The sequence below is a fragment of the Pseudonaja textilis genome, chromosome 2, assembly GCF_049901715.1.
Source record: "Pseudonaja textilis isolate UNSWEBS1 chromosome 2, rPseTex1.2, whole genome shotgun sequence".
Classification (NCBI taxonomy): Eukaryota; Metazoa; Chordata; class Lepidosauria; order Squamata; family Elapidae; genus Pseudonaja; species Pseudonaja textilis.
Genome location: NC_141991.1, coordinates 106,785,686 through 106,812,886, shown reverse-complemented (window position 1 = coordinate 106,812,886; position 27,201 = coordinate 106,785,686). Strand labels below are relative to the sequence as shown.

At 38.7% G+C, this 27,201-nt stretch overlaps 1 protein-coding gene across 3 annotated transcripts in view; it reads right to left on the bottom strand.

Moving 5' to 3' along the window:
• RHBDF2 (rhomboid 5 homolog 2) overlaps nt 1–27,201 on the bottom strand; it is a 92,830-nt gene that overhangs the window by 5,192 nt on the left and 60,437 nt on the right. For all 3 annotated transcript variants that reach the window (XM_087924797.1, XM_087924798.1, XM_087924796.1), the window contains 15 exons: nt 26,682–26,812; nt 24,303–24,495; nt 23,436–23,648; nt 22,212–22,340; nt 18,985–19,115; nt 17,517–17,729; nt 16,689–16,800; nt 14,999–15,073; nt 13,970–14,131; nt 13,227–13,336; nt 13,050–13,113; nt 11,635–11,729; nt 10,009–10,084; nt 6,137–6,237; nt 4,974–5,127 (listed from right to left, as the gene is read on the bottom strand). In XM_087924797.1, coding sequence (XP_087780923.1) covers nt 4,974–5,127; nt 6,137–6,237; nt 10,009–10,084; nt 11,635–11,729; nt 13,050–13,113; nt 13,227–13,336; nt 13,970–14,131; nt 14,999–15,073; nt 16,689–16,800; nt 17,517–17,729; nt 18,985–19,115; nt 22,212–22,340; nt 23,436–23,648; nt 24,303–24,495; nt 26,682–26,812 — 1,959 coding nt within the window. The remainder of the gene's footprint in view (nt 1–4,973; nt 5,128–6,136; nt 6,238–10,008; nt 10,085–11,634; nt 11,730–13,049; nt 13,114–13,226; nt 13,337–13,969; nt 14,132–14,998; nt 15,074–16,688; nt 16,801–17,516; nt 17,730–18,984; nt 19,116–22,211; nt 22,341–23,435; nt 23,649–24,302; nt 24,496–26,681; nt 26,813–27,201) is intronic.

Genomic DNA, 27,201 nt, shown 5'->3' with positions numbered 1-27,201 from the left:
GAAGAGTATGCAGCTGTAGGCTGGCTGGTGCCCTGAAAGCCGTCTCTTCACCTTTTAACTAATTTTGACAATGTTTAATCATCTTTGCCTCCTTTTAAATTTCTATATTTTAAATTTTTACATCCTGTTTTTATATTTTAAGATAATTTTATATTTTATTGTGCACCCCCCAGTTCCTCTCTGATGGAGATGGGCAGTTCAAAAATGTGAAAAATAATCAATAAATCAATAAAGATGGGATTAAAATCTAATAAAAATAAATTTCCATGCCCCAACGAATTAGAAAACTAAAAGATAAAAAATACTCTCGTGTATAAGAGACAGCGTGCCAGCTGAAGGATTTCTATCTTAAATTATGCCAGTTTTCAAATAAATTATGGTGGGACATCATCACAATTTATCAGTTTAAAAAATGGGGACACTGTCATGATGCTACAATATCACTGCAGGAGAGATACGCAAGGGTTATCCATGAGTTGGCATTTTGCTGCCTCATGTTCCCAACAAAGCTGCACCTGAGAAGCAGCTGATGCTGTTGAAGGGATTACAGAAATGATCTCCTTTACAGCCTGTTAGAACTTCAGATTAGCCAACAATCTCTTACATCCGTCAAAAGGCATGGGTACTATCATGTGAGAACAAAAACAGACCCAACACATGCTGGCCTGGCACATGGAGGTAGAAAACTACTTTTAGGAGAGTCTCAATTCTGCTTCACATAGAGAATGAGGCAGATCACTCATTTCTGTAGATCAGTAAAAGGAAACTATCTATCTGCAAAATATTTGCTACCATCTTCTCACTGAAAGAACTGCACCTTTTTCAGGATCGGAAAACAAAGGTAGCTACTTTAGTGAATTGCAATGATCCTAAAAACAAAGATGGCTTGTTCAATGACTTGCCAACAGGTGATGTATAGCACCTTTTCAAAGTCAAATCTGAAGCACTGCACAGCCCCAGAATTTGGTTTATTTAATAGAAAACATAATTTAATTAATCTCTTATACTTCAATTTAAGCCCTTAGAATCTTCACATTTATGGACAGGCACTACAATTTATTATGAGAGCCCTTTCCTTAACACAAATCTTCTGATGATGATTCTGATTGGAGTTTGGCAAATATTCTTTACTACAAAGCAAAATTTCATTTTTAAACTAAGAATAGATGAAATGGAAACGTCACAGGTGCTATTCTACCATACCTGATTCTAGCAGGATAGAGTCTATCAACTTTTTGCCTTCAAACAACAAAACTATTTGTCACTTTATTGACCCTGTTTTTTTTCCTGAATTACACCCCACTCTTTGTTATGCTAGAGTTTTAATTTTAAACAAATTCTGACGATTTTGCTTGTAAAATGACACAGAGAAAGTTTTTGCAAGTATAGCTTCTAAAATTCTTTCCAACTATTTTACAATGACCATTTGAGTCTTCTGTTTCTGCTCTGCCCTCAGATTACCTCTGTGTGTGTGTGTGTGTGTGTGTGTGTGTGTGTGCATGTGTGCGCATGCACATGAGAGGACATCATCAGCGCAGGTGCATCTCTGTGTGTTTACCCAGGGCAACATTGCACTGGATTGGAAAGGCTGCTGAGACTCCCTCATTTCGGGGCCTGCAGTTTGAAGTGCATAAAGACCAAAGGCTCTCAGTTACAGGCTTGCAACTAGTATGTAAGAGTAGTTGTTCACTGGTCCAGAAAGCTATGCATCACATTTTGTATCCTGCTTGGTTGCTAAGGTTACCAGGAAGGGAAGTGGACAACCCAAGGGAGGGGTTGTTGTTGCTGGTGCAGCCTTTCAGCAAACCTCCCAGTCTTCTCCACTCCCTTTCAAATCAGCAGTCAAAGAAGCTGAATCAGCACTTCCTTTTGTTGCCGCATGTCAGCAGTGACATCATCAAATGCCCTTCGGCTTCCCAGTCTGAAATCAGAATGGCCAGAATTCAGATGGCAGCTGGCCAGGCCAGCTGACTCTCCAGCCACGTGCTAAGAACCAGGAGGAAGCAGGGGCGTGAGACAAAAGGAAGACCGCTCCTATGGGTCAAGAGAATTTGGCAGAGGTGGGTCAAAAGCTGCTTAGTGCTCTTTCTGAAAACTTTCCCTAATGAATTTATTTCTCAGTAACATTTTCAAAGAGGCCCAGGGGTTTTCAGATTAGAAAAAGCAAAGAGACTCCAATTGACAGAAAAACAAAATAAAAAATATAAATAGGGCACTCTCCCAGAACTGGAAATGGAGGTCACATCTGAACAATCCCTAAGTTTTAAGTGCAAACAGATTCCTACCCACTAAACACGTAACAGATGGTACTGCTCTTCCTCTTATGTTAGCCTTCTATATGGAGATTTGCATCAAGGAGTATTTAAATGTTTGGGCCTTTTAAAAGACTGAAACAATATTATCTTAGACCTCCTCTGTCATATTAATTTACTGAACTTGCTATGTGTGTGATTCACAGATAGCTTTCCTAATTGGATGATTTCTGTCTGCCAGAGGAACTGTTGCCCTAGATATTTTTTTTCATGTTAGCGCTATGAAGCAACATGTTTGGCGTTGAAGTCACCAAATCCTATGTTAAATTATGATGGAAGGCAAGCATACATGAAGCTAAAGAAAAGGAATTGGGAGAACAGGGATGAGATGATGCAACCTCAGCTGCAAGGTTAAATCAAATAAGACACTAGTTTTACAAGTGGATTTGTAATATTAAGAAAAAATATTTTAAAAAATAGACTTTAGAATAATCTACCTTTAGCAAGCTAACTTGGGCCACTTCTCTGATTAACACAAACCCATATGGTATACATGTCCTCTCATTTCCCTCCTCCCCAATGTTATAAAATCTCAAAGATTAAATGCAAGGTAATAAATGCAAGGTAAACATTGAAAAGGAGGGATGGGGCTGGGTGGGTAAAAGTGACAAAAAGGGAAAAGGGATACCTTCTCACTTTATTATATATTTACAAATATATAATAAAATAATCTCTTTTATATTTCTATCGCCATAATAAATCTAATCATCAAATCCTAAAACCAAAACCTTATTTGCAACTTATTGCAATCCTGACATCATGACAACCTAAAAGCTGACAAGAAAGAAAAAACACCCTCAATTCAATAACACAAGCCAGATCCAGTCTTCCAGCAGTACAACATGCTTTACAATTTATTTATTAATCATATTTCTATCCTGCAACAACCACAGGATTCTTAGTGGCTCACAAAGTCCAAATATAGCATATGGCATTAGTCTCAAAAGATCTCTGGCAAGTTCCGTCTGATTTATTTTTTTATTTTACTTTTTGGAAGGTGGAAAACGTTGGCAGCACAGAAATCTGTAATAGGAGATCCTTTCAGAAGGTTGGTCCCATCACTGAAAGACAAATACTTTTAAGCTTCCTGACCTTCTGAATATGAGATACAACTACAAGGTTCTCAAGAAACTGATTCCAGTAGATCATTCAATTTCCTTGGCACTGTGGAAGCCAAGAAATGACAAAGAAATCTCATCTTGAAGTAGTCTTATCTCTGTTTACTGGGTGGCACAATGGCGGAGGATCTGGAGTGACTAATGGAACCTCAACCCATTGTGGACAGGTCTCAACCTTGTTGAGGTTCCAACTGAAGTTGTCAGTTGGAAAGCTGACAGTCCAGGTTCAAGACCCATGTGTGATGGGGTGAGGTTTCATTAGTCACCGCAGACCCTGCCAACCTAGTAGTTCGAAATATGCAAATGTGAGTAGATAAATAGGTACCACTTCTATAGGAACAGTTATTGCATTCTGTATTTTCATGTGAGCTACATGATGACGGAAATGTCTTCTCAGACAAACAAGCTCCTTCGATTGAGCTGGACATGAGCACTGCCCCCTAGAGTCAGTCACAACTGGACAGGGGAAACCTTTAGACTTTTATCTCTATTTACCAAACTGGGATGCCAACAATAGTTATGGCCCTGCCAAACACCCTTTTGCATTCCTTCCCTTTTGCATGCTAACAAGACCAAACGTTTTAGGTTAAGAATACGTCCTCTTTATGTCCATGCTGGAAAACTATAATTATTTCAGTATGTGATGCTCACTTCAAAACCATGACTTCATTTTCAGAGCTGATCAAAAGTCCTTTACCATAATATCATATGTTAGAATTAAGGGAAAGCTGTAGTTCACTGGAATCTGCTGGCTTGTTTTTCAGTTTCATGAAGTGACTACATTCTCAACCTGAACAAATGTTCAGGTCTCCAATGATTAGGACAACATAGGATTGTCTGTACAAAGCCAGCATGGAGACAGAGAAAGGGAATATGTATGAGAAAAAGATACAGTAGTTATATAGGAACATTTTTAAAAGCCATTTCTTCTTATTGTTCATATGCTGCCTTTTGCTCATGCAGATCCTACTTTTACATCAGTGCCCTGTGAACGAAACAGTGTTCTCAAACAGTGATCTCAAATATTTCAGAACCTAAAAATTGTGTATTTATATCACAGTGACAAAAGGAGTTCAACTCCAAATAACATCATGAGAACATATACAGTATGTGATTGTACTGGCAGTTGCAGAAGTGGTTTGCTTATCCAGTCTAGTTTACAATCTTCACATTTTCTGTTCTCCCATACTTGTAGTAACTTGGACTGATCTGGCTTAGCTTTTTGAGATCAATCTAGGTCAGCTGTGTGCTGCCAGCTACTCAGGAGATAGCACAGTTGGATTGTGCCAATATGTCCTTTTTATTAATCTTATTTGTATATTCCTTTGCTATAAGAATTTAGTACTGGATGCAAAACATTCTTGTTGATTGTTCACAGTAATCAAGTTCTCCTATTGCTACTGATTTTGAAGATTTAATGGCATTTTCAAATTTCGAGGCTACAAAACATGGTCCAGTGCACCTGGAGAATATTGCTTTTAAGCTAATTCATACAACTGTAAGAAGATTCTTCTTTAACAGAAAAGCCCAATAATGGCCTTACCTCTGCCCTGTAGGGTAGGAAGATGGCACTAGCCAGATTGCCTGTGATGCCACTGAGGATAAAAATGATAGTAATACGAAGCCAGCCTGCCAGCTTTTCCAAATCTCTGAGCACTGTCATTTGGAAGATCACAGACACCAGACAATGGATAATCCTATGGGAGATAGACAATTGAATCAGATCAAAGTTCCTCTTTCCTTCAAAAAATACAAAATTAAACTAGCCCTTCTCCTCCACCTTTGCACACAATACCAGCCTGCACAATGTTACAGATTACAACTGTTGTACTAAACGTTTGCCAGTTGAATAAATAGCCTGGATTGCCACAAGGGATCCTGAAATCAGTTAAAAGACAAGCAGCTAGTAGATAGATTGTAGTCTCTTCATATACTTGTTTGATCTTAATTACTTTGGGAAGAAGTTTTGACTCTCACTACCTAATAGGAGTAACTCAACATGACTGCACAACCATTCCCATCAGTCATAAAACTGAAATGGAGGGTGTGTGGAGAGACACAACTTGAAAAATGAGAATTAGTGGATGTATGGGAAGACCATGAGGTCCACTTAATTCATTCAGAAGAAACAAAAAATCCGGATAGGTTTGAAGGGCTATACTTGCTCAAGCCAATTATCAGACAGGATAATTACAGGATTAAATTCTGAGGTATTTTACTTAAAAAAAAATCTTTGATTATATAATCACCCTACATCATTAATGATATTTTAGATAGGGTGTGGGTATCACCTTCTGATTGGGATCATCTCGTTTTCATTACTTCCTTTATATTTTCTTACTTCCATTAATCTGTCCCCAATGTATTAAAGTGCAGAATAGTTGCAAAGTGTTTGTTGATTGCTGATGCTGAAGAATTTCTGTCTGGAACTTATGAAGGCTTGCAGGGCAAAGCCAGGAAAGACCAGGCCTGAATCAGTTAGCTAGGCCTCATTTCTAACTTTTTGGCTTTGATCAACAACTCTCTCTCTCTCTCTCTCTCTCACACACACACACACGTCCAGAGTCAGAAAATCAGATAAGCAGCAAAGGAAAACTGAACAGCTAAGGACAGATATATTGACATTCCCAATGTTGGACACAACAAAAACACAAAAAGGTAGTTTCAAAGCATCAAACCTCACTCCCCCCGCCCCCTTTGGCTTACCCTGCATGAAGGAATAAAGACAACCACAGTCTGTAGAACTGATCTGGAATCTCTGGGTTAAGAAATGGTAAGAGGCCACATACCTCACCCATGCAGTGAACCTGGAACAGAAAGAAAAAGAAGTCTTTAAAGTATGTAGATAACTTTTGTCCAACCTACTGCTGGCCAGTCATAGATTACATCTTCCAGAATCCCCAGCCATCATGGCAGGAAATGTCAAAAGCTGTGATACAGCATATATTGAAGACCACACCAGATTTTAGAGGAATGTAATAAGCAGTTTCTAAATGAAGGAAAAACAGTGGTCTTGCTTCTTGACCCAGTAGGACTCAAGGGTGCCTGAGATTTATTGCTGAGCATACTAGCTCTCTTTTCTTTAAAACAAACTTTATTGATTATAAAACTAAAATATCAAACAAACACATACACAACACACAGAAGAAGAAAAAAAAGAAATGGGAAAAAAGAAAATAATTGAAAACTAACAATTCTACTATCGACAGTCTATGGTTCCTTATTTGTTATCAATATTGGTGATATATTTACTAACACATCTTATTGCAAATATATAATTACTACCTCTTTTACATTTTACGTTGTTCACTAATATATTTTCTATTTTTGTTCTATCCAGTCATACCAGTATTCCCAGCTTCTATAATATTCTGATGTTTCTTTTTCCTGAAGTGCTAAGGTTAACTTGCCCATCTCTGCACAGGCTGTTATCTTCTGAATAACCATTTCCTCTGTTGGAATATCTGCTTGTTTCCAACACTGTGCAAAGGTTATTCTGGCTACAGTGAGAATATGCAGTATTATATATTTGGCATTTTTAGAAATCTGTCTATTAAATATCCCCAATAGGAAGAATTCTGGTTTTAATTCAATTTGCTCCGCCATTATTTCCTCTAACCATTTTTTTATTCTATGCCAGTATCTTTGGGCTTCAGTGCAGGACCACCACATGTGAAAGAATGTTCCCCATTTCTTTTTACATTTCCAGCAATTCGGATTCATGTTAGGAGACATTTTCGCTATTCTCGAGGGTGAAAGATGCCATCTATAAACATTTTATAGGCATTTTCTTTATATGCTGCTGATTTTGTAATTTTATTATTCCTTGTCCAAATCTTTTCCCATTCTAATAATGTAATGCTACGTCCTATGTTTCTGCTCCAAGCTCCATGTTGCCTTTGACTACTTCCTCTTCTAATTCCGTCTCTAGTAAATAATTATAAAATTTAGTTATATTTTTTTTATCTGGACCTAATAAAATTTTATCTAATTGTTGTGCCTTAGTATAAATTCCAAAATTTTTCTTGTCCTGGCTGTATCTATTTTGAATTTGCAAATAAGCCCACCAGTCTACTTGTAGCCCTTGTTCTTGGAGATCTTGCCATGATTTTAAAGTTCCTTGCGCATCAAGAAGGTCTTTGTATTTTACCATTTTCTTAAGATCTAGATTATTTGGATGTATCATCGCCTCCATTGTTGAGATCCAGATTGGGATTTTTGAATAATGTTTTTTTTTAATTTTGTTCCAATTAGCCAATAAGGAATCTCTAATTATATGTCTGTGGAAATACTTCTGCTTAATTTTTCCAGTGTCCCATAAAAATGCGGGCCATCCCCTCTGTAAATCATGGCCTTCTAAAAATAAGATCCTTTTTATTTGACAGATTTACCCACTCTTTCAACCAAAGTAAGGAGGCTGCACTATAGTATAATTCCCAATTTGGGAGTGCCATACCTCCCCTGCTCTTCACATCTTGCATTGCCTTTAGGTTTATCCTCAGTTTTTTCCCTAGCCAGATAAATTTGATAATTATCTTGTTAAGTTCCATGAAGTAATTTTTATTTATTTTTATTGGTATTGTTTGGAATAAGTAAATAAATTTGGGCAGAATATTCATTTTTATAGTGACAATCCTCCCTAATAAGGAGATTTGAAATTTAACCCATATCTCTAAACCTTTTTTGACTTGCTGTAATAATTTAATTATTATTTTCCATTAGAGTTTTGCACTGAGCCGTCAACCAAATTCCTAAGTAAACTTTTTTTACTATTTGTAATTCCATTATCCTTTCCAATTTTAGTTTTTGTTTTTCTGTTAAATTTTTAATTTTGTTTTTCCCTATTAATTTTAAGTCCTGCAACTTCCCCAAATTGATCTAACTCTTTCAGTAATTCTTGACCTGTTTCAATTGGTTCCTCTATGAAAAATACCATATCATCCGCAAATGACTGGAGTTTATATTCTTCTTTTTTAATTTTTAGTCCTTTTATTCCTTGGTTCTGTCTAATTCGTGTAAGCAATGTTTCCAAAGATAATATGAAGAGCAGGGGGGATAATGGACATCCCTGCCTGACTCCTTTCTTTATTTATATTGAGTGCATGTACTCTCCATTAATTATAATATTCGCCTTTTGTGAATCATAAATTGTAGTCACGATGTTTTCAAATTTAGTGCCTAAATTCATATTATATATTTGCTGAATTAGGAATTGCCAATTTAGATTGTCAAAAGCCTTCTGTGCATCCAAGAGTACAAGGGCTATTTGTTTTTCCGGGTGGGCTTCGTAGTATTCCAAAACATTTAATACTATTCTTAAATTGTTCTTAATTTGTCTATTAGGAAGAAATCCGTTTTGATCTTTATGTATATATTCATTCAATATTTTTTTTCAATCTATTTGCTATAATTGTGGTAAATATTTTATAATCAGTATTTAACAGGGAAATTGGTCTATAATTTTGTATATGTCGTAAATCTGAATCTTCTTTCGGAATCAACGATATCAGTGTCTCCTTCCATGAATCCGGCATTCTTGCTGCTAATAGGACCTCATTATATACTTCTACCATGAGAGGTCCTATTTGTTCTGCTATTTTCTTATAAAGTTCCCCTGGTATCCCTTCGGGTCCTGGGGTTTTATTGTTCTTTTGGTTTTCTATTGCTGCTTTTAACTTGGGCCACGTAATATCTCTAATTAACATTTCCTTCATCTCCTCCTTGATTATTTTATCTTTAGTAATACCCAAATAGTTTCTTATTATATCCTCATTTACCTCCTTCTTTTTATAAAGATCTTCAAAAAATTTACATGCAATTTCTTTTTTTTGTTCTATCCCTTGTTGGGTATCCCCATTCTCATCTATTAATTGGTAGATCAATCTTTTTTATTTTTATTTTTTAAGTTTATAGGCCAACCACCCTCCTGGTTTATTGGCCTGTTCAAAAAATATCTGTCTGGCTGTATTTAACTTTGAAACCATTCCTTCTTGTTCAATTAAATTAAATGTATGTTTAGTTATTATCATCTGTTTTTTCAATTTGCAATCTTCTGGGGTGTTTTGCAGCTGAATTTCTAATTCTTTGATTCTTTCTTCTAATTTATTTTGTTGGGCATATTTTTCTTTATTTCTTTTAGCAGTGTATGATATCATTGTGCCTCTTATTATTGCCTTCATTGTATCCCAAATATTCTGTTTCGTAGTTGCCTCATTATTATTTTCTTTTAAAAAATAGTCTAATTCCTCATCAAGTTTATCCATAAATTCTTTCTCTTTAATTAGCTGTGTATTTAAGGTCCACCTTTTCCTTGGTTTCTTTCTGCCTTTCCACACTATCTGAATTGGGTTGTGATCTGCCCATTTGTTTGGTAAAGTTCTTTAGCTCTTTCCCCAAACAAGAAATACTACTCTTCTAGCCTTAATCTGCAAGTACAGGGCAAACATTTGATATCAACACACTTTGGGATAGCCTTTCCCATATCTGACTCCCACTAAATGATCCAGTTGCTCGGATTTGAAGTTCAACTTCCCTTAAAAGTGTCAAAACAAGGAAAACTGCCCGAGGACATTACTTGCCTGTGAACAAAGAGTTGCTTCTTCATGGAAGTGGCCATGCACGAACTCACAGTACTCCCGAGTTGTGATCTCACAGCTAATATAAAGAGAGCAATAGAGTCAGTTTAATTCATCATCCCTTCTTTTATCTTGATTTCAGTGGTATGGATTTTAATTACACTGACTTGACAATTGCAATTTATATTTGTATTTAATTTCATTCTTGTAAGCCACTTTGGTTGCTTATGCATTTTAAAAATAGCCACGTGAAAAAACATTTTGAATTCAAAACACTTGTTCAAACTTGTAACAGCAATTTTAAATATCTTGGAAGTTCTTTTAGCTTCAAAGACCCCAAAAGGTTGCTTTGAGTCGGAAAGGCTTCTAAGATGGTCAGAGCAGTTAAGTTTCATGCTTCAGCCTTGAACAATTCAACTGCAAATCATTTTGTAACTCACCAATCAATAATAATTTAGCTAACTAATTTTCAATTTTCCATTTAAATATGATATCCCTCCCCAAGAGGGAGGGTGCATTGCAGAACAGTAAGAGACTACTAAATCCAAATGTTATGCATGAAAGATAGAGGATGAAGACAGCCCCTCCCTACTAGTCCACAGGGGGTAGATAAAGATACTGGAGTGTTCAGTCTGGCAAGATTTTGTCTCTAAGTGTGAAACAATAAAGAACGCAGCTTGGAAGAATCACCGTGTGTCATTCTTGGTTTTGGGACTGACAAAAGCTCCTGTCTTGCACAATCAAGATTTGTGTTAATGATCACAAAACAGCCATTGTCCACACCATTAAAGTCTAATGAGATTTGAGTCCAACACCTGAAGGGCTGAAGATTCCCTCATCTATCTAGCCAACACTGTCCCATCATCATATTCAAAGAATGCTATGTTATGTGAACATAGCTATGATATCTTTCAAACAGATTTCTAAATATGACAACAAAAACAAAACCCATAACATACTTTAAGCATCTTGCTGAATCTAGGAAACATCATTATTTGTTCTCACCTTATGCAAATGAAGCCTAAATTATACTTCATTCAACATGACTTTTTCATGTACAATGCATCCCACTGAATTCTCAGATAGCTTTTTAATTGCCTGAAGATCAGTTCTGCTCTAGAATTTCTTTGAGTGATCTGAGCATTTTAAAGTAACAAATTTATTAGGGCATACTCTCTTAATCAGATGCATTAAGTCACGCAGAGTGAACTCTGTTGGTTGAAAAGCTGCTAAATAAGGAACCTTTTGTGAGGGTTTAGAAATTGAATTAGCCATAACAAAGTCTCACTGAAATTTGTGAGGCTTAAAATAGCTTGGTGACTAATTGTCTCAATGACTTCAATGTTTCTAGTCAGTAATATGGTCTGTATTCTAAAACAATAGTAACAGCCTCAAATACTGCATTAAACAGATTTGAACAACAAAACTTGAAAAATACTACCATAAGCTACGTTTCTTCATTTTAAATATGGATGCTACTCAAATACACTTTATCCCAAGCATTGCTGAGGGAATTATAAAAAACTTTCTATACAGGCAGGCTTTAAAATTGATCCCAAAATGGAGTAGAAAGATTTTCATGGATGCTAAAAACAACTCTTGGACACTCCCCAAATCACAAGCATTTACCTGCCTTTGGTTCCAATGCAGCATGGCCTTCCTTTAATATCACAGTCCATATGCAAGAAACCAGTGTGGTTACTTTTGACCTGATCAGTACATATCTGTAAATAAAAGAGGTTTACAATTAAAGGGGAAAAGATACACCCAATGTTATTTTAATTTTGCATAGCTACCTATAGTATAGAGTTATATTTTAGGCAATGGAAAAGTAAGACCACCACCACCAATACCATATCCCAAGATAGCAAACATATAATTAAAATAGTTTGTTCATTTTGTTGAAACTTGGGCTCAGAAAACAAAGATTCCTACTTGTATCCTTATGACTTGTTTACATGGAAAAGTGGACTAGGGTATGGCTATATGTGTGGACGCTTCTGCACACATGCTACATAAAAACATGCATCTGAAGTTCCTTCATTCCAACAGCGGAGGGTCTTTGGCACAGGGTTGAACTGTGGAATCTTTAGTGCTTGCAGATGTTTCATTACCTAACTAGCATCATCCATGGAATGTGAGGATGACCTTGGGGAATGAGGAGGTGAGATGATCTCTTGGAAGCAGGCAAGAGAGGCAGAAGTCTCGGTAGCTTAGGGGTCAGAGAAAGAAATTTAGAAAGGGCCCGCCCTAATTGATCAGGCAGTTAAAAGTGGATATGGCAAGTCTGTACTTTCAGACTAGTAAGACTCTTACAATTAAATAGAATTAGTTCTTCTAGTCGTGTTTCCTGTCTAGTTTACCTGGGAGGGCTGACAGCTAGCGAGTGTAAGGTTTGCTGTGTAATAAGTACAGCAGCTTGTCCTGCCAGTTTGGGTGGAGATATGGTTTTCTTCTTGGTATTTCCTTATTTGTTGCTTGATTGTTTGCCAACATCCATGTAAGCAAGGATTAACACAAGGCATCCACACTGGCACTGATGTTAACTAGTTGCGTAATGAAACATCTAAAGCGAATAGCCAAGCTTAGATAGCACCAAGGATTTCACAGTCCCTACACTGCATTTTTTTCCTCTACATACTTCCCTTCCATTTTATCCTAGTTTGTGTGGTTCTAGAAACTCTCTTGCTACAATTCAATATCTCACTCCATGTAAGAAGTACAAACAGGGTACCAAAACCCACCCTGTTTGAATTTGATAAATAGGTATTACTTAGAAAAAAAAACCATGCATGCATGCAGGAACTCCCAGTTCCTTCTTTCATTAGGCAGACTCCTCTATGAAGCAAACTGCTACGCCAGGTAAACAGGCAAACAAACAGCTCAAACAGCTTCCTTCTTTCTTATTCTCACATAAAATCATTTTCAGTTGACATAGAAATTATGAGACAATTAACAGTGATGATTTATTTAAGCGCCATCAAGCTCAGTGAGACTCAGTTGTTTCAAAGGAAGGAAAGTAGGTAGGAAGGAAAGATCTTTACTGGCCACTTGGTGATGTCATCTGGCCAGGCATGAGGTGGATTGGAAGCTGGTTCCTCACAGGTCCTGTTGGAAGATAAACAGTTAGAAATACCATAACATCTTACATTCCATGCTTCCCCCTTCTCATCTTATTCTTAAAGACACATGACCTTTGTTGAGGTGAAGATATGTCTCACCTGGGATCCTGAGAACAAACTGCTCCTGATATCCTTCTCTGACTTGAATTGCTGGGGTCAATGGCTGGTGGATTATAGTCTGGCCATTTTACGAATGTGGCTAATGTTTCCTATAGAGGAAAAAAAATGACTTTGTAAACTATGTATCACAGTGTCCACAAGCAATAGTCCTATAATATACACATCCAGATTTTTAAAGGAATAAAAATCTCATCAGAAGTCTCATATATTTTTCTCCAACATGTGATCTCCCTTATGACCATGATCACCTTCACTGAGAATGTTATTTAAGTACAATAACTACCCTATAAAAATTAAGTAAAGTAGATTTAGAAAACATGGAGGGTGGCTTCAATTATTATTTTTAAAATGTATAGTAATTATATTAAATTAAAGTTTATAGTAATTATATTAATCACATGACCAGGCACAGTCCATAAAAATTGAGAATTCTGGAACTGTTAACAATATTTGAAACGTGACTGCTACAATAGAATTTAAGTGTGCATTTTATTAATCGGCTTTTCCTCTGCCTTATTTCCAGAAAACAGTGGTCGCTAACCTCACAGGAAAAAAATTATGGCAGAATTAAATCATGATTCTCAAAGCTCATGAAAGTCGTACGGAAGCTTTCTTCAACTTGAAACCTAGTGGTTGGGAATTCTGGAAGACGCAGTCCCAAAGTCATTTCAAACCCCAGTCTGAAGGAGGTCAATTATCAGCTGTCAGAATTATGCTCTTACCGAGCAATCCTCACGCAGAGTCTGAACACAGCCTGAGTTATCATTCTGGACACAGCAGCCAGAGTGACGCTCTTTCTCCCTCTCTTTCTGAATCAGCTTCTCAATCTGTTGGTCCTTCCGGATACAGGGGGAGAACTTGGCTCCCAGATGGATCAAGTCAATCTGAAATAGAAAGCGGCAGTGTGAAAAACATTCAAGAAGCAAGGATTTTGCCAGGTAACGTCTCCTGCCACCCCATCCCAGTGAGTGGTGGAGGACTTTAGCAAAAACTGTGCATACTGAGATGACTTAAAGGGCTAAGCTGCATGCTCCCTTTTGTTACTGTTGTGTACTGCATTGCTGTGCGTGTTCCATAACAGTAATAAATATAAAAGTGCCACCTATAGATTCTTCCTCTTCCGGGTCTCATGAAAACGTTGGATTAAGTAGAACTATGTGTTGTGCATTCCAGAAGAATTTGCATGTGTCCCCTTCCTTAAAGCTCTTATATATAAATGTAAAATATTCTTCTTGGGAATTCCGTGGAGTAGTTAACATTCTCAGCTGGCACTTAAATATTTCTTTTTTCTGGTATATTTTCTCAATTAGGGTTGAAAAATATGTGAGATAAATTAAACAACTAATGCCAAGATGGAGAAAATACCTACTGATAGGGAGCAGTCTATTTTGTCATGTGATGCAGCTGGTGATCATATGATATACTGGAGTACATGTCTCCAATGGGAATAACAACCCGTGAGCACTATGCAGCTGCCATCCATTTTTTGAGCCTTCAGAACCTACAAAATCACACTACTAAAATCTGATGACAAGTTACTAAACTACAGCTTGGTTGTTGAGAAGGGAATCTGCTTAACTGTCGTTTAGCAACATCTGCTAGGGTCTCTACCTTTGCTCTAGTTGGTTACAATCAGTTCAGACCAGGAAGTTACAGACTTCTTATACAATGAGTCATTTGGAGTAGCCCATGGCAGAAATTTCTTTTTAGAAGAAAGCAATGGGGGGGAGGAAAAAAAAGACAGTCTTTACCGAACTTGGACCAATCCAGAAGTTCTCCTGTTGGATATATTTCACACTTTCATACACACCTTTGTTTCGTAGTATCTGCAAAACAATGATGAAGTTCTACAGTCAAGGAAATAGCAAGTATTTCAAGGTATAGATTAGATGGGACCTTTTCCCCGTAAATGGCAAAAGATAGATGTCAGTGGGAACGGCCATCTGAGTGTGTCATATTTTCAAAACCTTTCACAAAAAGGGTTACATAGCAAAACTGAAGAAGACTTATTCAAGGGAAACCATTTCAAATCTTTTTTTTTTCTTTTTTCTTTTTTCTAACCTGCATTTGAATGTAGTCTTGCATTTTTTTTTTCTGGGTAGCAATAGCAATAGCGCTTAGACTTATATACAGCTTCACGATGCTCTACAGCCCTCTCTAAGCGGTTTTACAGTCTCAGGGTATTGCCCCCAACAATCTGGGTCCTCATTTTATTGACTTGGGGAGGATGGAAGGATGAGTCAACCTTGAACCGGTGAGACTTGAACTGCCAAACTGCAGGCAGCTGGTAGCCAGCAGCTAGCAGAAGTAGCATGCAGTACTATAGTTTAACCATGGTGCCTCGTGGCTCATAGATTGCATCAAAGAATCTTAGCCCAATTATTGCCTTAGTTATATTGCCAAAAGAAGAGTATGCAAATCTTGGCTTCTCTGGCTGCAGATTTTAGGTTTTTGGCATTGGGCCAATTATTGCCATTCAACATAGAATATTATCTACTAGAGGACTCTGAAGATTTTCTGGAAATTCCAGTTGCCACAGCATGTTATATACCCCATGTTTGGGTCTGCTAGATGTATGGAAAATACCTGAGAAGATCTACATTGAGAGGGAGTCAGTTTCCAGGTCCAGTTTGACGTGCTGTTTTGAACTTTCAAGTCCCAAGAGTTTAAATCCAGGGTGTCTCCCTCCGGGATCTTCCTCCAGATCCAATGGAGCTATAGAATTCTCAGCTGACCCAGCTATGGGGCCCTTCTGACTGGGAATTCTGAGAATAATGGTTGCAGTGCACCTGCAGGGCAACTGATTAAGAAAGGCTGATTTAAGATCAGCAGACAGAGTCCTGCTCCCAGTATCAGGATTGCTTGAACTGACTGGGTGCCAATTCATTGCCTGGCTAATACAAAGAGCAGTGTGTGACTAGTTCGGTAGATTAGAATATTATTTTTTAATTCTTAAAGTATGAATTAAAATCATGTTGTTCTATTGAGCATTTGGAGAAAGGTTGCATTTTACTTCAAAAATCTTCATTTGTAATTAATATGTAATGGTTACATATGCAGGCTTTAATTTCAATAGTTTACATCGTACAAGTAGTCCTTGTTTAGTGACCACAATTGGGAATACCTGTTGTTAAATGATATGGTCACTAAGTGAAACAGTAACTGTGCTTACGATCTTACTTTAGCTTTCCTTTGCTCTCCTGATCTACAAAGGACATACTGTGAGGATTGGTTGCAAAGTTACTTTTTTCATCAGTTGTAATTGGGAATGGTCACTAAATGAGGAAATAGCTAAACAAGCACTAATTATATACAAAGGTATCTTTGAAATAGTAGCTGGTCACCCAGAGGTTTTTAAAAGATAGGATAGAAAAGATGTTGATGTTTTCATATTTCACAGAAATCACAAAGTAAGCAGTACTGAAATATAATTAGACTCACTAATCCTGTTTTCACATGCTGAGCAAAGCCGATTGGAGCAAATCCGTAAGTGCAAATGATAAGTAGAGTGATGATGATGTGGACAAATGTGATCCAGTACGTAAAATAAGGCCTGTTTCAGACAGAAAAGAAAGAAAAGGTAGTGGAAAGTGTCAGTAACCAGTAAGGATTCTGTAGAGAAATCTCAGTCTGATATTCTTTATTAAGAAAGAGGTTACATTAATTAATCCGAACATGTAAGACTTTATGTACTGCTTCACAGTGTTTTCTAGCCCTGTCTAAGTTGTTTACAAAGTTAACATATTGCCCTCAATAATCTCAATCTCCATTTTACCAACCTTGGAAGGATGGAAGGCTGAGTCAACCTTGAGCCCATTGAGAATCGAACCGCTGGCAGTTGGCAGAATTAACCTGCAATACTGCATTCTAATCACTGCATTGCTACCACTACACCTAAACCTTTAGAAAGCATGGCTAATTCAGGAAGTATCTGATCCACAAAAGACAATGAATGTGCAGCATCCAGGACACAACAGGGAAAAGAACACAAAACAACAGATAATTTCTGCAGGCAAAATATCCCCAATTGAAATATACTCCTTGCCCACCTACAAATAGATCGTTTATTTCTGCTATGGGCGAACACTCTTTGGAGTGACTTAATTACTGATTTGTTGCATTTTTATCCTACTTCTTCTCTGAGTTCAAAGAGGCACTTCAAAAGGACTCCTTTAAGTTCATCCCCCTAGCAATCCAGCTGGGTCAGGTTGGACTGCAAAAAAATGACTAATCCATAGTCACCCTGGAACTTTGGTGGTCTGCTGCTACCTGTGGCTGTCTGTGATCTCCAGCTGTGACCGTACCACACTGCTGATGCTCCGACGATACGTTCTGTTCAACCAGTTGCCCACCACTCCCATCCCGTAGTAGCGCTTCTTGTGGTCAAAGGCAAAATTCTTCACCCTGGCAGCAATCCGAGTGCCCCTCTTGGGAGCAGCTGTTGTTTGCTGGAGGCTTTTGAGGGCAATGGCTCCTCCATGCCTGCAGAACAAGAAAGGACATATTTGAAAACTCAGCTTGAGTTTGACAGCATGACAGCAGAGAGAGATGTAGAATTATTCCAGGATTCTAAGAATTGATTGTGTTCTGCATATGTTCCTTGATCTCAGCAAATGTGTAGGTCTTTGAAGCATCATGGGCCCCATGCAACAATAGTGGGTAGTCCTTGACTTATAACAGTTTTGTGACCGTTCAAAGTTAAAACGGCACTGGAAAAAAATGACTTCTGACCATTTTTCACACGTATGACCATTGCTACATCCCCAAGGTCACATGATTTACCTTCAGATGCTTAGCAACTGGTTCATATTTATGAAAGTTGCAGTGTCCTGGGGTTCATCTGACTGGTCTACAACTCTTAGGTGTAAATGTCTTCAGCATTTAAGACAAGCCATTCAAGTGGCCAATCTTGTTTCAAAAGGCTAGTTCCCTGCTTCATATTCTCCTGTTCCAAAGCTTTCACTTTCTGAGCAAAGAGATATTGATAGCCCATTACTGGAAAGCTATTTAATTGGTCTTTGCAGTGAAAGTAATATTCATATTCATAATAGAAATGTTGTCTCTATCCTTCACATACTTGTCAGGATGACAAACTTTATAAAAACCTTAAAACACTGTACAGTGGAACCCAGGGTCACGAATGCTTCTGTTCACAAGCAAATCGGGTGACAACCAAAAATTTGGGAAAATTGTTGCTTCTGGTCGCGAACAGATCCTCAGGTGCCGATCAAATACAGCCGCTGCGATTCTCCTTGCTGCAGCAATTTCCCCTTCCGCACAAGCGCAGAACTGTAGCCACATGTGCAGTCAGTCTCGCTTCTGTTTGCGACCAAATCAGGTTGCAACCAAAGTCCTGGAACAGATTACAGTCATGACCCAAGGTCCCACTGTATTTATAATCCAGTCCCGAAGCAGCAAAAACAGCAGTAGAGTTTATAGTTCACTGGCAGGTCAATTGTTATTGACAAATGGAAGCCCTTTATTTTAGGATTGTTTTAAAAGGTTTGCTGTGACAAAGTAGCCTTTACAGAAAGAAGAATCCAAAACAAGAATGCCATAGAAGAAAAGGGCTTTTTTTGCTCAGTAGCTTCACATCACCTCTGGAGTAGGAAAGCTTTGTTTCCAGGTGATTGTGGCAACAATAGCTCACAGTTGGTGACATGAATCAGGGTACATTTCCTATGAACAGGAGGCTAAGTTTCTCTTCTATCAGTCTAAATGGGTCTCCAAGACTCACTGGAAAGGTTGGTCGGCCTCGGGCGACTTGCCATCTTCTTGTAAGGGAAGCCCACGGTAGACAGTAGCAGAGAGAGGTGGGGATTCAAATACATCATCTTGCATCGAGCACATCTCCTCATGTGCATCAACCTGTAAGAAAGGGGAATTGTTCCTTGTGGCCCCATTTAAAATGAGAATTGTATACCTTGCTCAGTGAGGGATCCAGTCGTTCTGGCAAACACCGTTGTTTATCTGTCTGTGTGTCTGTCTGTCTGTCTGTCTGTCTATCTATCTATCTAATCTAATCTATAAATAATTATACACACCTTCGTAACATCTGATAGAAAAAGCAACAAACACAAACTGGCTGCTGGATTATGAATTACTGCCCATATCTTATTTTACCTAGGAAAAATATTGCATTTCTTTATAAATGCCCCTTACCCAGCACCCTCCCCCCATCCCCAAGATACGATGAGCTGCAGCTGCCAGAATTTCCAGGCAAAGGGACTTTAATCATACAACCCAGGAACCATACAAGGAAGTCTTTCAATGGCTGTCTAGTCATATCAGGAGGGAAGCATCCTGGGAGTTATTTAGCTCAAAAAAACAGGATCTCCCTCCCCCACCCACTATATAGATAGAGATATAGATATCTATAGATATAGAGATAGATAGAGATAAATAGATATAGAGATAGATAGATAGATAGATAGATAGATAGATAGATAGATAGATTTGTTTTCTTAAGTTTTCACGGGTACTTAAATGTATGGTATTCGGCTTTGTTCAGGTATTTTCCCACGTCATTATAGTTGTGCTTTTAAAGTTGTAGCAACGTTTCGGCAGAATCTCATCTGCCATCATCAGGCTTCTGTATTGTGTTCGTCTGTGAGTCAGACTTTCACAACCGTTATGACTCACAGACGAACACAATACAGAAGCCTGATGATGGCAGATGAGATTCTGCCAAAATGTTGCTACAACTTTAAAAACACAACTATAATGATGTGGGAAAATACCCGAACAAAGCCGAACACCATACATGTAAGTACCCGCGAAAACTTAAGAAAGGAAGGAAGGAACGAATCATTACAGTCAAAGATTAGCCAGAGATTTCAATAAAGTAGAAGGGCTAGCTTTGTTTTTTTTTGTAATGACAGGTTTAGTTTATAATCAATGAATCAATGAAAATTCACATCATCAAAAAGGAGTTTAATGTAGGACATTTGAAGACAATTTATTTTGCATCTAAACATACAATCAATGCTCTGCTTATGTTTGCCTGACAGATCAAGCCATAATATAGCTCAGCTAACAATAAGCAAACTGCACTCGCTAGCTATTCCCAGGGTACGCTTCATTGACAATCTATAGCAGCGGTTGGCTGGGGAATTCTGGAAGTTGATGTCCACATATCTTAAAGTTGTCAAGATTGAGAAACACTGATCTATAGAAACTTAGTTTCCAAAAACGTAAGTTAAAATTAAAATTCATTATGGAAGGGAAGGCAGGAGTGTGAGAGGAATCAATATATGGGAAAAGTCGGGGGAGGGGAAATTAAGCGAAATATATTTTATATCATGGACATGTAAGCATCTTCTTTTATTCATACTCAGTCTTCCCCTTTGCTCCACTCATACACAGTTCACAAGGTCCACATGCAATTCACAATTTACAGGCTGTGAACTCAACATTTAGCATTTTCTTTGATCCAGGATCTCTGGCTTACTCTCTGCAGCACCACCCATAATTTGCTAGCCCTGCTCATTTACAAGAAGAACCAGCAGATGTGATCGTGCATGCTCACACATAAGCTTTAGCAAAGCTTAGCAAGCCATGTGAATAGTGCAATGTAAAAGGAACATAAAGAAATCAGTCAGATAGCAGCACAGTGGACCTTTGTAATGTTTTCCGTGCAAAAAATATTACACATCAGGAGTGCCTCTGCCAAACAAATGACACTTCAAACTAGAGAGAGTGCAATTACTTGGAACAAGGCCAGGCAAAAGGAGTTCCCTCATCCAATGTGTTGAAGGAGCCTTACCTTCACACAGTGAGAGACCCTGCCGGATAGCTCTTTCCCACGCCATTCGTGTTGTATCAGAAACACCACTTTGTGACCAGTGTTTAAAAGTGGGACAATGCTAGCTGCAGGATGTCATGGTTCTACCTCCCCTCCCCATTTGCTGGATAATTCCTCTGGGCAAAGGACATGTCCAGGCGTGCCTAAGATTAAAAGCAACCCAAATATTTATATTCCAGCTGTTTTCCTTGTGACTTGCCCTAATGCTACCAGTACAGGACAAATCAAGTCGAATACAGTAGAAATCAACAGGAATTCAAGGCAAGCATGGGTCAGTTTAAATCACCCACTTTGGAAGCTTATCTAGAGGAACACTGTTGGTAAACCTGTTTTTCCTCCTTTAAATTCATGGTGAAAAGGCCATATCTTACAGCAAGGAATATTTTAATAAAATATTCAAGTTCCTAACAGTTTGTGTAGCTAAATATGATATGTTTTAATTAATAGAGACTAGGTTATATTTTATTTTGAAATGTAACTGATTTTATTTGTTGTTTTGCCTAGCTTCAGGAATGATCTTATTCACACATGGATGGGGCTGTTGATTATCCATGCCTATTTTATTTCTTGCATGAAAAAAAAAAAAGAAATCTCTGAAAAAAATCCCAATCCTCTTCCAGAAGAGCAGTCCTTGGGGCTGTATTCTCATGAAGGGGTGAGACAATCATGAATGGTTTAATCATACTAACATATCCACTTTAAAAAAAATTGATACCTAAGCAATAGTAAAATTACTAGATCAGGGCTGGAAAGATGGCATCAAAGACTTAAGAACTTTCAAAAATCTCTTTTGCCTGGCAGCCTGTTTTACTTCACAGGGCTGAAGGTTCAGCTTCTCCCAGGATGATCAGAAGACACCCCACCCCCCCGCCCCCAAGCGTACCACTCGCTTGAAACAAAAGCTTGCTTTGAAATGGCACAAAAGATTTTTAATTTACAGGTAGCGCAGCATCACAAACCGGAAAAAGAGGGAGCGGAGGGAGACTCAGTAAAGAAGCGACAAAGCTGTCAAAATCCATAAAACGATTTTGCTGAACTGTTGGCAGTTCCTTCCCTTTGCAAATTTAACAACAGGACAGCAGGAACCATGGAAGGAGTGAAACAGAGCTGTCAGAGCAGAGGAGGAGAATGTAACAGGAAGGCCATGGAACCATGCTTGCCTTACTGAAGAAGGAAGAGTCAAATGTATCCATGCCGTCTACCACATCATCGTCCATGGAGCTAGGATACAAAAAGCTCCGTTTGTTGCCTCTGCGTTTTTGCACTGTAGGATCCAGAACGGAACGCCCCTATTTGTAAGAAACAAGTTGGAATTAGTGAATGGTCAGGTTCAAAACACTCCCTATTCAGTCTATTATCAATCAACTTCAACTCCAATTAGAGTTATGGGGATACAATCAGTCCTGAAGTTTCCTTCCAAAAGGGGAAGATGCCTACTAAGAGGAAGGCTCAGGACTTGGCACATGATTAAACGCTCTGGAGCTGTATCCAAACAGGTTTGAGATATAGTTTAAGTCAAGATAGCTACAGGCTTCATTTCAGTAAATCTGTTTTGTGGCATGGTCCATTGGATATAAGCCAATTATATTAATATTGGTTCCAATTATGAAGGAGGAGGTTTTACATAGCATCCACCTTCCAGCCAAATGTCGCTAAATCTACCTTTCCATTCTTTTTCTGTGCAGTACAACAGCTCCCTCTGGTGATACCTGTATTCTGAATTGAGACTATGCTTTCACTTCTATTATGCACCTACCTATTTGGGTTTCAAGTCTTATGAGGGGAATATACCATCATGGTGTGCCTATTTGTATTCCCACCAAACACAATTTAATTTTTTTGATCATGGCCTTTCTCAGGACAACCCATTTCATAACCCTCAACTTTAAGAAGCTTGGAGTACGAAAATCATCAAAGTCTGTCAAGGCAATTATAATTTCATGGATTCACTGAAGCACCAGCATAACAAAAGATTATACATACATACATACATACATACATACATACATACATATCTTTTTCAAAAGTAAAATAAAATCGATTCTCCAATCTCGCTGAAAATAGGATTTAATGTGATGTTTCAGAAAAATCACCCCCAGGAACTGTAGAGAATCCAGCAAAAAACATAAATGCCCTCCCACCCAGTATAACTTCAGACACATATGGCAATCTCAGAAGTAGAAAAATTACTTGGAGAGATAATTGCAAACTGGGATTTAATTTATTTTCCATTTCAAATTTGAACTGAAATCTTGTATATTTACAACTTTTTTCCCCACTCCAGAAAAGATAAGGAAGCAGCATATTGATATCACATCCTTGACACCATTATTTAAGAAGTAAAGAACGGAAGCTCAGAGTTTTACCACAAAACTAGAACTCACTCTGATAATTGCTGCAGCTGCCTTAAAGCTCATATGGGCCACGGATTCCCTTTTCCTGCGGGGCAGGTGGGTGTAGCCTGACCGTACACTACCTAATGATGCCAAGGACACAACGCCAGGAGTCAGAGGGGGGAGGACAGGATGTGGGGTTCGTGGACGATCCACTTCATCTGGGTGCCTGAAGGGACGGCCTCGGGCCAAAGGATCTACAATCTGAAAGGATAAAAGAATTGAAACAATTAGTCTCGTACTCAGTGCTGAAATGGAACAGGAATGTTGCTTTAAATTTTAATCGTATCAACCATGGGATGGTGCCTTAGACAAATGTTTGATTCCCCTCCCATCATAGGATTTCTTCTGACCAACATCTCTCTGATCCCTTTCAATGTTTTTCCCCATCATCTGATATAGAGTCCTTTTAAACAGATGACTTTTCTCTCTGAGAATATGGCTGCCCATCACACCTTTAAATTTCCTTACAGGAAGGGAGAATTAGGATCAACTCTTTCATTCAGCAGGAGGAGACCATCATCTCAGCGGCAAATGAGGTGCAGGAAATTTCCTTCATAGCCATAAACTGGCCTCCTGAACATCTAATTCTTCACCTCAGCTAATCCGATAGGATTTCCTCTGGCTGACGGTGGCTTCCCAGACCCTGAGGTAGAACTTGTTATTGCCTGATACCAGACTTTTTCACTTGGCAGTGAGCTCAACTTGGAGATCTTCAAAAGAGGAAGTTCCAACTTTCTGGTGGCCCTTTTCCCTCAAGCTGTACATCTAATACATGGATTATAAATTCTTTTCTACAGCCAAATCTAGCATGCCTGTTTGTCTGTGTTACCAACTCTCTTGTGCAATGACACCTACCTTGGGCATTTTTGTTGGCTTTGGGGATTCTGTGCCTTGGAAAGAAGGCACCTCCTGGCTGTTCACTTCTATTTCCCTGTAGGCAGGTTTGAGTTTTCCATAGCGCAGGCTGCAGTGCTGAAGGCTCTTGCGCTGCCAATTCTGCTGTTTTCCATCCCAGTCATTGCTGACGCCAAACCACTGCGCTGCTCCTCTGAGTATAGCAAAGAGGAGACAAATGTCACAAGGCATCCATGGCTTCACAAGCAACATCAAGGTTTTAGGAAACTAACTGCCCCCGCATCTAATCCACCCAGGCTCAAACATTTATCTAGTTTTGCTTCCAGGAATGGAAGATCTATGGATGTGTTTTTGCAGATGGAAGGGGTTGAGGGGTGGGGATTGTAGGGAACACTTTTAAAGCTGACATAATAAACACGAAGAATTGTGGATAGAAATATTCATTTTTTGTTCATCAAATCTTCAAAATAAGTTTAAGGGGGGGAAAACCAGAATCTAGTCTGTGATAAAGCACACCAGTTTGATGGTGGGGCTGAGTCACTTTTTATGGATTAGATTTTCTTCTGTTTATCTTCCTTTTTAGCATCTGTAAATTGTTATGGCTCTGTTCTATGAAAAACCATTGTCATGCCCTTGGTGGAGACTGACTCTGAGGGAGAGGAGGAACAGCTGCCCGGCAGGGAGTGGAAGTGTGGCTCCGGAGGTTGTGGAGAAGGCTGGGGAAGAGCAGAGGCCGGCTGAGCAGTCAGAGGAGGACCCAGGCCCATCCCCTCTCCATCCTAGGGCACGCAGGGAGGAGAGGATAAGGGAGAAACTTAGTCTACTCAGGAGGAGAGGGCCTTGATCCTCTTCAAGGGCTGCAGCTGTAACAATTGAATAAGAGGACGGACATGCGTACGGGTGAGCGCTGGAAACAAAGTATGGAAATATCTTTAGTTTATGCTTCCTCTCTGAGTTTGGCATCCTTCCCAGTGTGTGTTCTGTTATCTGTGGACGTCCTCCAGCCCTTATCTTGCTTGGTTTGTGTTGCTTTTTTCCTCCTTCATGTAACTGTTTGTGTGGGAGTTTTTTGTCTTCCATCAAGGATATTCGGAGCTTGGAAGCAAAGTGAAGGAATAAAATGGTTTTCACCTGTTTTCTGTGACTGTGTTTGCTTTGTATCCTACCCTGGGTCATCACAACCATGGTCATTCTTAACAACTGAGAGAAGGAATAACAACACAACTATCTCACATACAGGTTGTGCTTGGCTTACAACCATTTATTTAAGGATGGTTCAAAATTACTACAGCCTCAGAAAAAGTGGCACCTGTCTTTGAAGTTGCAACCCTTGTGTGATCCCTGCAGTCATGTGATTGCATTTTGGGCACTTGAGCAACTAGCTTGCATTTATAATGGTTACAGCCTATTGCAGACATGTGATCACAATGAACTTCTCAGCCAGCTTCTGACAAGAAAAGTCAACTGGGGATGTCAGATTCACTTAATGACCACATGATTCACGTAAGAACCATGTAATTTGCTTAATAACTGTGATGAATTTCCTTAACAACCATGATAAAAATTATCATAAAATTAAGCCTTATCATGGGATGACTCATTTAATGACCATATGGATTAGCAACTAAAATCTCAATTGCAAGATGAGCAAGTTGAGATCTAACTATAATGTAAAATAACTCACAACAAATAGTCCATATTTCAGCCTTATTTCCCCTTGTTTGACACTGGTCTCAGTTTTGAGCAAGGTCCAGATTCGAGCACTGGCTAATCTTTTAAAGCAATAGCAATAGCACTTAGACTTATATACCACTTCACAGTGCTTTAAAGCCCTCCCTAAGTGGTTTCTTTAGAGTCAGCATATTGTCCCCAACAACCTCATTTTACCGACCTTGGAAGGATGGAAGGCTGAGTCAACCTTGAACTAGTGTGAATCGAACTGCTGGCAGTCAGCAGAATTAGCCTGCAGTACTGCATTCTAACCACTGCACCACCACAACTCTGAAAGCACTGATTGCAAACATAATGGCATTCAATTAAACTGGGAGCCTGTATGTTCTCAAGAGGAAAGTGTGCTTAGTGTACAAATGAATTCAGTGAGACTATGTTCACTTACTAGGACCGGAAAGAGCTTCAAAAATATCTACCAAGTCTTTTTAATGTTACTTACAGCACAGCAAGCACAAAAATCAAACACTCACAGACTCACAAATTATCCCCAGCTGTTGTTTATATTTCATATTACACCATTGCTTTGTTTTTAAATGCTGTAAGCTGCCCAGAGTCATGATTATGAGATGGGCAACTTGAATAAATAGAAGAAATCAGACAAATAAATAATGACAAGTTAACACATTATTAGGATAAAGTTCTCCTTACTTGCGAATACTCTGGGACAATGAGGTTTGTCTATGCAAGGCGGGATGTCTTTCAAAGTTGCTGCCCTGTCTTTTCAACCTCGACTCCTGGAGGCTCACACTTTTTTGAAGAGCTGGGTTCTTTTTCAGAAGCTAAAAAGAGACATTGAGGTCATCAGCAAAGAAGTTGGGGAGGGCGAATTGATCCAGAGACCACTCCACTATCCACACAAATTGTGAATTCTCCAAAAAAAAAAAAAAAACATATTTCTTGATCAGGGAGGGATCAGGATGTGTTCTTCAGTTCATGGCTAGATAAGCAAGCTGATTAATCAGGCATAGATATTTTGTGTGAGGGTAAAACGGTACACAGATCAAATTACACACTTGCCTCTGAGCAGTTTATAACCTAGGGACCAGTGAAAGAGAAAAGGAAAAAATGCAATGGAATAAGGGATGGGATGGATGACATTTTCTACTTCCGGAAGTGCAAAATTCACAAAAAAATCTCTGTAGAATACCGAAGAACTGGCTGGAGCTTA